Raw genomic sequence first — 11767 nt, forward strand, 5'->3', positions numbered from 1 at the left:
CAACTAAGCCAGGAGGATGAAGAGTTCTAGACCAGCCTGGGCCACAGAGTAAGATAAAAACTAAACAAGATTGTTTTTATTATTTGGTTGGAAGGTTGAAGGTCCTACTCTGACATTGAACTTATGATTCTCCTACCCCAGTCTCCCCCATAACAAGTTGTTTTAATTGTAAAAATTTCTGGGATACAGTGATTTTTATATTATATATATATACATATACTTATACATATATATACATACATACCTACACATATATAGGTATGTATGTATTCCCCCCCCCCCCCACATAAGGTCTCTCTCCAGCTCAGTTTACCTGGAATTCACTCTGTAGTTCCAGGGTGGCCTTGATATCACAATGATCCTCCTACCTCTGCCTCCCTGGTGCTGGGATTAAAGGCATATGCTACCACGCTTGGCCAGTGTGATAATTTGATACAAATTATTCTGTGTGTGATAATCAAATCAGGATCGTTAAAATGTTTTTAAGCTCTTTAATATAATTACACATATTTACAGGGTGCGTTAGTATTTCGACGCGTGTATGCAATATGTAGTCGTTAAAACAGAATAATCAATGTTTCTATCTCATTATGGCATTATTTGGGGCCTTTAACCTATTATAAAACAAAACAAATTTAAAATAAATTACATGTTATTTTGAGCTAGAAGCCCCACGTCCAACTGACTATAATCCCAGGAGGAAAGCAAAACACTTCTACATGCCCATTTGCAGCCCTCACGAGACCAGTTTGCAAGCCCCAGGAGACTCCTTTAACATTTCCGGTTCCTGTTCAGGTTTACAAGCTACACGAGGTCCCGCTCCCTAACGTGACGTCACGCGACCGGCTAGTCGCCCAACAGCATTGGACCGATGTGGGCATGCGCACCATTCAGTTCGCCTAGGGAGGATGCGCGCACCGGAAGGTCTTCCTGCCACCCTTCAGAGGCGGCGTGAGGGGCGTAGATGGCGGAGGGAGCGGCGGAGGTTCCAGCCGAGAGCGGTGCTGACGGTGATTCAGGAGTCAGCGCGTCGGAACGAGGAGTGGCGCCCATTAAAGCTCAGTGAGTCGTCATGTGTAGCTTATGTGGCCTTTCCAGCACCCGTAGCACGGTGCAAGCGGTGCATGCCGGGAGGTGGGGCAGCTTGCCCAGAGCGGGAAGCCTCTGGCTCCTAAGTTCCGGCTGACAGCCCACTGTGGTGGTCGGCGGCGGACTTGAGAGGATGCACGTGGGTAGCTGTCACTCGCGCGTGGTGGCTGGCGCAGGTGCTACGGCGAGAGCGGCTTAGGGCTGGGGCGCGCGGAGCGCGCTGGGAACTGTAGTCCCTGAGGGACCAAGCAGGCGCGTGTGCACTTCCGCCGCAGGCACCCGAGGGCCGTTCGATGGGACGAAAGGCTTGCTGGAAAGTGCGGCGCTTTCGGCCTCGCTGCCAGGCATGCCGGAACTTGTAGTTTATCCGTAGCCTAACGTGAACAGGAGCGTTCATGCCTGATAACCTGCCGTGCTCTAGGGGCAGTGGGGATCCAGGGACAGACATATATCCTCCAAGTACAGAGTAAGTTCTCCCTCCGACATTAAGGCTCCCAGGCTGGCAGTTGTCTGGTTCCAAGTAGTGAGTTCCCATCAGCAGGAGCGTTCCCGCAGAGGCGTTTGTCCTCAGTCCTCATTCCTCCGTGTTCTTTGACTCCGAGCTCCCAGAGATGGACATCTTGCACAAACTTGTTTTCCCTCTGCTGGCAGATACCGCACCACCAAGGAACACTTCCACGAATATCTGGATGCAAACAGACAGGACAAGGCACATGGAGAAACTGAGGCAGAAGACCCCAATGGCAGTAACTTGGCTGAGCCTGAGGCCAAGCGGATCCGACTGGAGGATGGGCAGACGGAGACTGGTCAGATAGAGGAGGCGGCCACCCCTTCGGAGAAGCCTCAGAGGAGGGCCCGGGGTCAGAACAAGGGCCGGCCCCATGTGAAGCCCACACATTATGAGCAGAACAGGCTCTGCCCGTCCCTGATCCAGGTGACAGTGGCCCCGTGAGGGAGTTCTGGAGCTGCAGGCCGTGTCTGTCATTTCAGTGGTCATGAACACTGAAACACACGGCCCGCAACTTATGTTGGCTTGACTTACGTCTTCGCTTTTCTTTCCCTCCCTCTCTCCATTCTCCTCTCTCCTCCCTCCCTCCCTCCTTCCTTCCCTTATTTCTCTTTCTTTTTTCTTTTCTTGTTTTGGTTTTTTTGAGGTAGGGTCTCACTCTACCAGGCTGATCTGGAGTTTACAGTGTAGTTTCAGGGTGGCCTTGAACTCATGGCGACTCTCCTACTTCTGCTTCCTGAGTACTGGAAGTACTCTCATTATTATTATTTTTTTAAAAGACAGGGTCTTGCTGTGTAGCCCAGGCTAGTCAGGAATTCTTGATTTCGCCCTTCCTCAGCCTACCCAACGCTGAGATGACAACCTGAACCATCACCCTGGCTTCAGTGCATTTTTGGTTTAAAACATTTTTTTTTTCACAATGGGTGTGTTAGTACATGTTCCTGCTGTAAGTTGTGGCATTTATTGTGTATGCTCCCATTTTACAGGTGATAACTTTAAGGCACAGTGAGGTTACTGACTTCTCCAAGCACACACAGCTGGGAGGGGAATCCAGAAACTGCCCCTGGCCTATCTCATGTCCTCGTGTTCCCTGCAGGAATTGGCAGCCACATGTGCCTTTGGTGACCGCTGCCGCTTTCTGCATGATGTGGGCCGCTACCTGGAGATGAAGCCAGCAGACCTGGGCCCCCACTGTGTGCTCTTTGACACCTTTGGCAGGTGCCCCTATGGTGTGACCTGCCGTTTTGCAGGAGCCCACCTGGGGCCTGAGGGCCAGAACCTTGTGCAGGAAGAGGTGGTGGCTCGCAGTGCTAACCTCCCAGCTGTGCGTAACAGCCTGGACAGGGTCTTGCAGCAGCAGCTCCGCAAGCGCCAGGTTCACTTTGAGCGCACTGAGAAGGCCCTACGTCAATTCAGCCAGGGCCATGCGTCTGCTGCCACCACCCCCAAGGCCACAGCTGCCCCAGGTCAGAACAGCCACAATGCCCAAAGAGACCTCGCTGGGCTGGGGACTGACACCCCGCCAAGAAGCCCTGTGCAGACCTGTGGACCTTTGACCGATGAGGACGTGGTCCGGCTGCGACCCTGTGAAAAGAAGCGGGTATGTATTTCTAGCTCCCTGTTGGCAGTTACATCATGTCATGGATGGTCTCTACCTAGCATGTGTCCACGATCCTGTTCTTGACCCTGGGGGATCAAAGCTGTGCCTTAGAGGGCAAAAGAGCTGGACAACCCTAGAGGTAGAGTGGACAGGGGCTCCTACAAGAGGGAGAGGACAGAAAGGGTAGGGTTTTAACCAGGCATGGTGGTGCACGCCTTTAATACCAGCACTTGGGAGGGAGGCAGAGGTAGGAGGATTACTCTTGAGTTCGAAGCCACCTTGAGACTACAGGTAATGAATTCCGTGGAGGTCAGCCTGGATTAGAAGGAGACCCTACTTCAAAAAAAACAAAACAAAAATAAAGACTGGGGTTTTGATGGTTGACTAGAAGCCGTCTGGTGTAGGAGAATGTGTGGTAAGAAAGGTTCTCTAGCCAGGTGTGGTGGCACATGCCTTTAATCCCAGCATTCAGGAGGCAGTAGGAGGAGGATGGATCGCCATGCATTCGAGGCCAGCCTGAGATTACATAGTGAATTCCAGGTCAGCCTGGACTAGAGCAAGATCCTACCTTGAGAAACCAAAAACAAGAACAAAAGGGGGAAAAAAAAAAGTGGTTGTCTAAAGGTTGCTAGATTTGCTGGGTCAGAGGCCCAGAGGTGAAAAGCACCAGGCTGGGCAGGGTGGGCAAAAGGGAAACACAATGCTGTGGAAAGGCCATCTGCAGGGCTCTGGCCTCATGGACATTCTCATTTCTTCCAGCTGGACCTTAAGGGGAAGCTGTACCTGGCTCCTCTCACCACGGTAGGAGGAAGCTGGGCAGGGGGTTGGTTTTATGTTCTCTTTTCCCAACCCTAAATCATGCATCTGCTCCCCTTTCCCAGTGCGGGAACCTGCCTTTCCGACGTATTTGTAAGCGTTTTGGGGCTGATGTGACATGTGGGGAGATGGCCGTGTGCACCAACCTGCTACAGGGGCAGATGTCTGAGTGGGCCCTGCTCAAGCGCCACCCATGTGAGGACATCTTTGGGGTCCAGGTCAGCATCTACCCCAAGGTGGGCAGGAGGGGCCATGTGTGACCCACGTTTGCAGTCTGGTCACCTCCTTGGGGACCTGAAGGAGAGGAGGCTGCTGCACATCATGTGTGGGCTGTGGACACCTGGGCACAGAGGGGGACAGTCTGCACTCTGCTTGACACAGCTGGAGGGCGCCTTCCCTGATACCATGACCAAGTGTGCGGAGCTGCTGAACCGCACCATCGACGTGGACTTCGTGGACATCAATGTGGGCTGCCCTATAGACCTTGTGTACAAGAAGGTAATGGCGGGCTGGGGAGATGGTTTAGCGGTTAAGCGCTTGCCTGTGAAGCCTAAGGACCCCGGTTCGAGGCTCGGTTCCCCAGGTCCCACGTTAGCCAGATGCACAAGGGGGCGCACGCGTCTGGAGTTCGTTTACAGAGGCTGGAAGCCCTGGTGCGCCCATTCTCTCTCTCTCCCTCTATCTGTCTCTCTGTGTCCGTCGCTCTCAAATAAATAAATAAATTAAAAAAAAAAAAAAAAGAAGGTAATGGCCATGTTGCCTAGGAACACATGGCCGGGTTGACCGAGCTGGCAGGCCAGGCAGCGAGCGAGGGCTCTGGTCGTGTGTGTGCCCTGGAGCTGGGGCTTACCCGAGGGCTCATCTGGTCTCCATGTCCTGCAGGGCGGTGGCTGCGCGCTCATGAATCGATCGGCCAAATTCCAGCAAATTGTCCGTGGCATGAATGAGGTACCCTGGCACTAGGGACATGTTTTATTTCCCCACGAGAACTGGGCCCAGTCCTTCCCTCCATGCCCGCCTGCCTGTGTGTATCCTGTGTGTCCCTGCAGGTGCTGGATGTGCCGCTGACTGTGAAGATGCGGACTGGCGTCCAGGAGCGCGTGAGCCTGGCGCACCGCCTGCTGCCTGAGCTGCGGGACTGGGGTGCGGCTCTCGTCACGGTGGGTGTTGGGGGTTGTAGGGCTCAGTGCCTGGGGTCCCTGGAGGCCTTTTCTGACGTCCTCTCTATTTCCTTTCTCCCTCCCCCCCACCTGCTGTCCTCCTGCACCCCATCTGGTCCTGGTCACCTCTGTCCCCCTTGCTCAGCCTGTCCCCCTTGGCCTGTCTCCCTCCCACCCCCACCTTCCTCCCTGTGTCACCCGCACTTCTCCCCCAGCTCCACGGCCGCTCCCGTGAGCAGCGCTATACCCGGCTGGCTGACTGGTGTTATATTGAGGAATGTGCTAAGGTGGCAGACCCCATGCCCCTATTCGGTAGGTGTCCAAAGTCACCTGAGGCCACTTACTCGACATGCATTAGGGATGCTGGGTCGGCAAGATCTCGCCAGACCCTTTAGCGTCCCCTTCCTGGACTGCTGCAAAGACCCCAATATCTGTCCCCTCAGGGAACGGGGACATTTTGTCCTATGAGGATGCCAATCGTGCTATGCAGACAGGTGTTGCAGGGATCATGATTGCCCGGTGAGCACCCAGGGGTGGCGGCTGGGATGGGAGTTCCAGGAACTTCCATGACTGAGGCTCAGGGCTGGGAGAGTCTTGGATTCTGGTGTGACCATGGCCACAAGGCCCAGGTGCATCAGAATCCAGATCAGAGCCTGTGAACGTCTGGGGTCCCGCTGATCACTGCCCGTGCTGGCCCCAGTGGTGCCCTGCTGAAGCCCTGGCTGTTCACTGAGATCAAGGAGCAGCGACACTGGGACATCTCGTCTTCCGAGCGCCTGGAGGTCTTGCGGGACTTCACACATTTCGGCCTGGAGCACTGGGGCTCTGATACGCAGGGCGTGGAGAGGACGCGGCGCTTCCTGCTCGAGTGGCTCTCCTTCCTGTGCAGGTAGGCCTGGTGTGCAGGTGTGTAGTGGCCTGAGCACCCAGTCACGTGCCTGACACCCATAATGCATGCCTGCCCACCCGCAGGTATGTGCCCGTGGGCCTCCTAGAGCGGCTGCCCCAGCGGATCAACGAGCGGCCACCCTACTACGTGGGCCGTGATTACCTGGAGACGCTCATGGCCAGCCAGCAGGCCGCCGACTGGATTCGCATCAGGTTCCTGCAGGCCGGGCTGTGGGGGCTAGTGCCAGAGCCCAGGCTGATCCTGACCACTGTACTTCCCCCCCTCTCATCCTGACAGTGAGATGCTGCTTGGACCAGTTCCAGCTGGCTTCGCCTTCCTGCCCAAGCACAAGGCCAATGCCTACAAGTAGCTGCCAGCCTGGCCTCAGTGGGGAGTGACAGCTACACTGACTATGGCCCTGGGTGACAGGGAGAGAATACACTTTATTCTTTTACCCCTGTTGTCTTCACTGTGTGTTGTTTATTAATTTATGTTTTGGTTTTTCAAGGTAAGGTCTCACTCTAGTTCTGGCTGACCAGGAACTCACCTCTGTAGTCTCAGGCTGGCCTCAAACTCAAAGCGATCCTCCTCCCTCCACTTCCTGAGTGCTGGGGTGACAGGCATGTGCCATCATGCCTGGTTGTGTGGCACTAGGGATGGGACCCAGGGCCTCTTGTAGGCTAGGCAAGTGCTTCACCCACTGTGCCATGGATCTGGCTCCATGTCTCTTGATTTTGGAGACAGTCTCATGTGGCCCAGGGCACCCTCAAGCTCCCTTTGTAGCTCAGGCTAGCCTTGAACTCCTGGTCCTGTTGTCTCCGCCTCTGGAGTGCTGGATGACAGGTGTGCAGGTGTGTGCTTTAGATCCTTGCTTTCTTTAGACTTTCTGTCACAAAGATGACTTCTCTGTCCTTCCCAGTGCATGCCCTTGGTACATCTTCACTGTTTCCCTGAACTCCTGTGGACCAGGCTGGCCTTCCTGGAGGAGGAGATGGGAGTGGGCCTAGGGTCTACCAGGTGATGGCAGGGTGTCCCCATGTCCCCTGCGCACACTTGCTATGGAACCAACCAGTGGCTGGCTCTGGCCTGAGGCCTGTTGCTTAGCAACAAGACAAACAGAACTTGGTAGGACTCCATTGCCGTCCTAAAAGTGCCACCTGGGCCCCCATCTCCTCATGCAGCACCCCAAAACTCTCTATGTCCCCACCACTCCTCAGGAAGGCTTCAGCCCACAGGGCCTGGAGGGCACTGAGACGCTGGGCAGCCTGTCAGCTCCCTCCTGCCCAGAACCCCTTCCCGACGTGGGTACGAAGTCAGCGGCGGGCAGAGGTGTCGCTGCCACGGCGCTGGTGCTCATCACACCCATCTGGCACCTTTGTCCACAGCCTCCACGAACCTGCTGTACCAGCCCCCCAACCCGGACAAAGAGGTGTTTCCAGGCCCTCCAGCAGGTACCGGCTGGCAACCCCAAGGGTTACAGTGAGCTGGGCCCATGGTGACCTTGTCTGTCCCTAGGTGGGACCCCCACATTGAGCATTGGACCCCATGTCCCTAGATGAGTCCCTTACAGTGAAGCTTGGAGGCCACTGTCCTCCAAATCACACCGTGGAGCCCATGTCCCCTTTCTCCAGATGGGACCCCAAACATTCCGTGTGTGTCTCTTCGCCCACATGGATCTCCAAAAGCAAGGCACATGTCCGCTCCCTAAATGAGCCCAGAATGAAACATTTCCCAAGGGACCTCAGAGACCAGACCCATGTCCTGCGTCCCCCAGTCTGAGGTCACCAGGGTGATGCCTTGCTCAGGGTATCACCTAGCCTGTCACCACCCACAGGCTTCCAGATGGCACCGTGTGGGTGCTTCTTCGACCCCCGCATCTACCGAATTGAGTGGGCTGCCACTGACTTGGGACAGTCACCCTTATACAAGCTGACGGTGGTTGGGGGTCCCACCTCACCTGGCAGCTATCTGCGGGAGCCCCAATCCTACCCGAAGGCCCCAGATCCACCTCTCCAGTACCCCCACTATCAGCAGGTGCCCAGCGGGCCACAGTATCTTATGCCTTATTATCCACTGGAGGAAACCGGGCCTGAAGCTCTGGGTTTCATGGGGGATGGGGGTATCCCTACCTTTGTGGAGCTAATGAAAGAAGGCCAGCCACCCCCACCACCCCTGAAAGAGAACAAGCCGTCCCCGCTCCTCATCTCACTCCCCACCGAACACACACTGCCCCCTCAGCCCTTTGGCCCTCTCAAGGCCCAGGGCAGCCAGTTCCCTGGGCCCCAGGCAGCCGCCAGGCCTGTTGAGGCCTCCCAGGAACCTCGGGGTGGTGGCGAGGCCAGGCCAGGCCTGCAGTTCCCCTTGGAGGCTGTGGAGTCCAAGGTCACTGGGGCAGAGGCTGTCCCACTGGATGCAGCCGAGGCCAAGGTCCCCGAGGTGGCCCGGGATTTCCTGCTGCCTGACAAGGTTATGCTGGAAGATGCCATGAAACTCTTCGACTGTCTGCCTGGTGGCGCGGAGCCCGAGGCCATCCCAGGCAGGGTCCCTGGGCCAGTTCTGCGGGACAGTGGTGGAGGTGGGGATGACTCCACGTGTGACATCCGGTCCCTGCGCCTGCCTGAAGAGCTGCTGTCCTTCGACTACAATGTGCCTGAGATCCTGGACACACTGGCCAATGTGGATTACTTTTTCAATTTCAAGACCCTGGACGACGAGCCGCCACTCTGCTCGGGGCCCCCTGTCACAGACACAGTGGCTCCTGTCCTGCGGTCCAACCCTCCACGAAAGAAGAAAGCCACGTCTTCCAGCAAGAAAGGGAAGCTAGGAGGAAAGACCAAGCAGGCTCCCAGCCTGGCTGGCTCTGCCGCTGCTGGGGCCCAGGCTGGACCTGGGAGTTGTCCCTCATTAAAATGATTTGATATCTCAGTTCGTGTCCTCTTGGTGGTCTTGGGAGGTGTAGGGGCTGTAGGCTGGGTCCAGGCTACCCAGTGAGACCAGGCAGGACTGAGCATTCTGGAGTCAGCTGAGAACGCTGGAATTATATAGTTGAAGCCTGGCATGGTGGCTGAATCCTGTCATCCCAGCACTTCGGATGTGAAGCAGGATCAACAGTTCGGGGTCATCCTTGACTACATAGCATGTTTGAAGCCAGCCTGTGCTACACAAGATCATGTCTCAAAATAAAAAGGGTGGGGAGCTGGGTGGAGTGTTTGACACAAGAGGATGAGTTTGAGTTGTCTCCACTGCCATATAAAAGCTGGGTGGGGGAGGGCACGCCTGAGATCCCAGCACTGGACAGGAGGTAACAGGAGGTTCTCTGGAGACTTTCTGACCAGCCAGTCAAGCAGAATTGGTGAGCTCCAGGTTCAGTGAGACCCTGCGTTGGGGTGGAGAGATGGCTCAGCCATTAAAAGTGCTTGCTTGCAAAGCTTGACGGTTCAGAGTTCGATTCCCCAGTCCTCATATTAAGCCAGACGCACAAAGTGGTACATGCATCTGTAGTTTGTAGTGTCTGAGGCCCTGGAGTGCCCATTCTCTCGCTATGTATGTATGTATGTATGTATGTATGTATGTATGTATGTATGTATGAATGTATATGGAGAGAGAGAGAGACCGAGACCTTGTCTTAAAATAGGATGGAGGGCTGGAGAGATGGCTTAGCAGTTAATGCACTTGCCAGCAAAGCCAAAGGACCCAGGTTTGGTTCCCCAGTATCTACATAAAGCCAGATGCACAAGGTGGCGCATACTTCTAGAATTCATTTGCAGTGGCTGGAGGCCCTGGTGCACCCACTCTCTCTCTGTCTGTCTCTCACATAAATAAAACATTTTAAAATAAAAATAGTATGGAGAGCAATTGAGGAAGATAACCAACATCACCTGGCCTCTCCAGGCACATACACCACCACATATACATACACAAGCACAGAGTTTTTTTTTGTTTTTTTTTAAGAGAATCAATAGGCTGGGCAGAGCGTTGGCCTAGCATGCATGAAGGCCTTGAGATCCACCTCCAGCCCTGGCTGTCATCCCAGCGCTCAGGAGATGGGAGATCAGGAATTCAAGATCAGCCTTTGCTACATAGCATGTTAGAGACCAGCCTAGGCTACATGAGCCCCTCTTTCTTTTTCTTTCTCTCTTCTTCCCTCCTGCCCCCCCCAAAAAAAAATCAGGCCTGGAGAGATGGCTCAGTGGTTAAAGGCTTTTTCTTGTAAAGCCTGTCTGCCTGGGTTTGATTCCCCAGTACCCACATAAAGCCAGATGGACAGAGTGGGGCATGTGTTTGAAATTCCTTCACAGCAGCAAGAGGCCTTGGTGTGCCCTTACTGTAGCTTTCTCTTTCTGCTCACAAAGAAATAAAAATAATTTTTAGTTAGGTGTGGTGGTGCATATCTTTAATGCCAGCATTCAGGAAGCAGAGGTAGGAGGATGGCTGTGAGTTTGAGACCAGCCTGAGAGTACAGAATGAGTTCCAGGTCAGTCTGGGCTAGAGTGAGACCCTACCTAAAAAAAAAAAAAAAAAAAAAAGCAAAACCCCACAACAAAACACCACCACCACCACCACCACCAAACCCCAGCAACAACAGAATCAGTATCTGCCGGGACTAATTGGGTTGGGGTATCGAGACGCCTGCATTGAGGGAGCTTTTTCTTCTATAGTTGGAGGTAGAGAGAATTCTCTGGAAGGGTGGGAACCTACCTGGAGACCACCCATGTGCTGGGCAGACCCCAGAGTGGTTCTCTGTTCCCTACCCTGACACCTTGCCTTGCTGTCCCCACGAAAGCCACAGTTAGTAGAAGGAAGGTAGGAAGGACACCTTTGCTTTCGGGGAAATATGTGTGGGGTATGTGCATGTAGGGCTGGGCTCAATCTCAGCACAGCTCCTCCAAGGAGATTGGGGACAGGCACCTCCTGTTGGGGGTAGGTGCTGAGATCTGGGGGAGGGCAGGGTGGCTCAGGGTGGGGGCGGTGCTCAGAGGGCTTGCGATGCACACATCCCACATCCCACGAGGACTGCACACAGCTACGTGTGCCGTGGGGATGGCGGGCTACATCTGCTTCTCAGAGACAGGGGACAGGGGGACACAGGCCAGGCCTCCAGCTGCAGGTCCCCCAAGGGACCTGCATGCCAGAGGTCAGGGACAGTTCAGCCCCAGGAAAGCAGGTGACCTGAAGTGTATCCTAACCCCTCCCACAAATCTTGGGTCCCCTCATCCCCCTGTGCAGGGTCTCAGGGTCTGCCCCCAGGCTCTGACAGATGTTAGCCACATCCTTCTTTCTTCCTGAGCATGCTGGGAAGCTAATGTGTGGGTCCTCCATGGTCACCTCTGTGGGACTATCTTGCCCTTTAAGGGACAAAGGATTGGGGGTACTGGTTCTCATACAGATATAGGTCTTCTGGCCCTGAAAGCTTCCTTTTGGGGCTTTAGGGATGGTGAGGAAGCCCTGCGGTCCAGGAGATGGAGGCTGAATGTGGGGTGACCTGACGCCTGGTCTGGGAGGTTGGACAAGTCTGCAGCTGAGGCCACAGCGCCACCTGCTGTCATGACACACATTCCCCATCCTGTCCAGCCAGCTCTAACCAACACGGCTCCACTCTGAGATCCTCGCCCCCGCCACATTAATTAAGGTGTTTGGAAGTAAAATCCAAGGTCCCAAAGAAAGGGGACTGGCCAAGGAGTAGAGGGGTGTTAGCAGACAGGACT

The 11767-nt window shown here is 54.8% G+C and overlaps 2 protein-coding genes across 7 annotated transcripts; both read left to right on the forward strand.

Moving 5' to 3' along the window:
- Positions 1 to 903: 903 nt before the first annotated feature.
- Dus3l (dihydrouridine synthase 3 like) lies at positions 904 to 6516 on the forward strand. Of its 2 annotated transcripts, none has more exons than XM_004654994.2 (13): positions 904 to 1062; positions 1741 to 2023; positions 2694 to 3197; positions 3957 to 3998; positions 4079 to 4231; positions 4395 to 4511; positions 4896 to 4961; positions 5063 to 5173; positions 5389 to 5485; positions 5617 to 5692; positions 5874 to 6062; positions 6146 to 6274; positions 6360 to 6516. In XM_004654994.2, the coding sequence occupies exons 1-13, from the start codon at positions 965 to 967 to the stop codon at positions 6430 to 6432; spliced, it is 1938 nt and encodes a 645-aa protein (XP_004655051.2). In that variant the 5' UTR covers positions 904 to 964; the 3' UTR covers positions 6433 to 6516. The 2 variants fall into 2 exon arrangements, with proteins under 2 accessions (XP_004655051.2, XP_044991128.1); XM_045135193.1 differs by lacking the exon at positions 904 to 1062 and adding an exon at positions 1338 to 1555.
- A 137-nt stretch (positions 6517 to 6653) lies between these two features.
- Prr22 (proline rich 22) lies at positions 6654 to 8987 on the forward strand. 5 transcript variants are annotated; one of them, XM_004654735.2, is made up of 3 exons: positions 6654 to 7367; positions 7448 to 7513; positions 7897 to 8987. In XM_004654735.2, exons 1-3 carry the CDS (start codon positions 7238 to 7240, stop codon positions 8973 to 8975), a joined length of 1275 nt encoding a protein of 424 aa, XP_004654792.1. In that variant the 5' UTR covers positions 6654 to 7237; the 3' UTR covers positions 8976 to 8987. The 5 variants fall into 5 exon arrangements, with proteins under 5 accessions (XP_004654792.1, XP_044991129.1, XP_044991131.1 ...); XM_045135194.1 differs by having other exon boundaries at positions 6654 to 7187; XM_045135196.1 differs by having other exon boundaries at positions 6654 to 7079.
- Positions 8988 to 11767: the final 2780 nt, after the last annotated feature.

This window comes from Jaculus jaculus, chromosome 15, assembly GCF_020740685.1.
Source record: "Jaculus jaculus isolate mJacJac1 chromosome 15, mJacJac1.mat.Y.cur, whole genome shotgun sequence".
NCBI classification, from domain to species: domain Eukaryota; kingdom Metazoa; phylum Chordata; class Mammalia; order Rodentia; family Dipodidae; genus Jaculus; species Jaculus jaculus.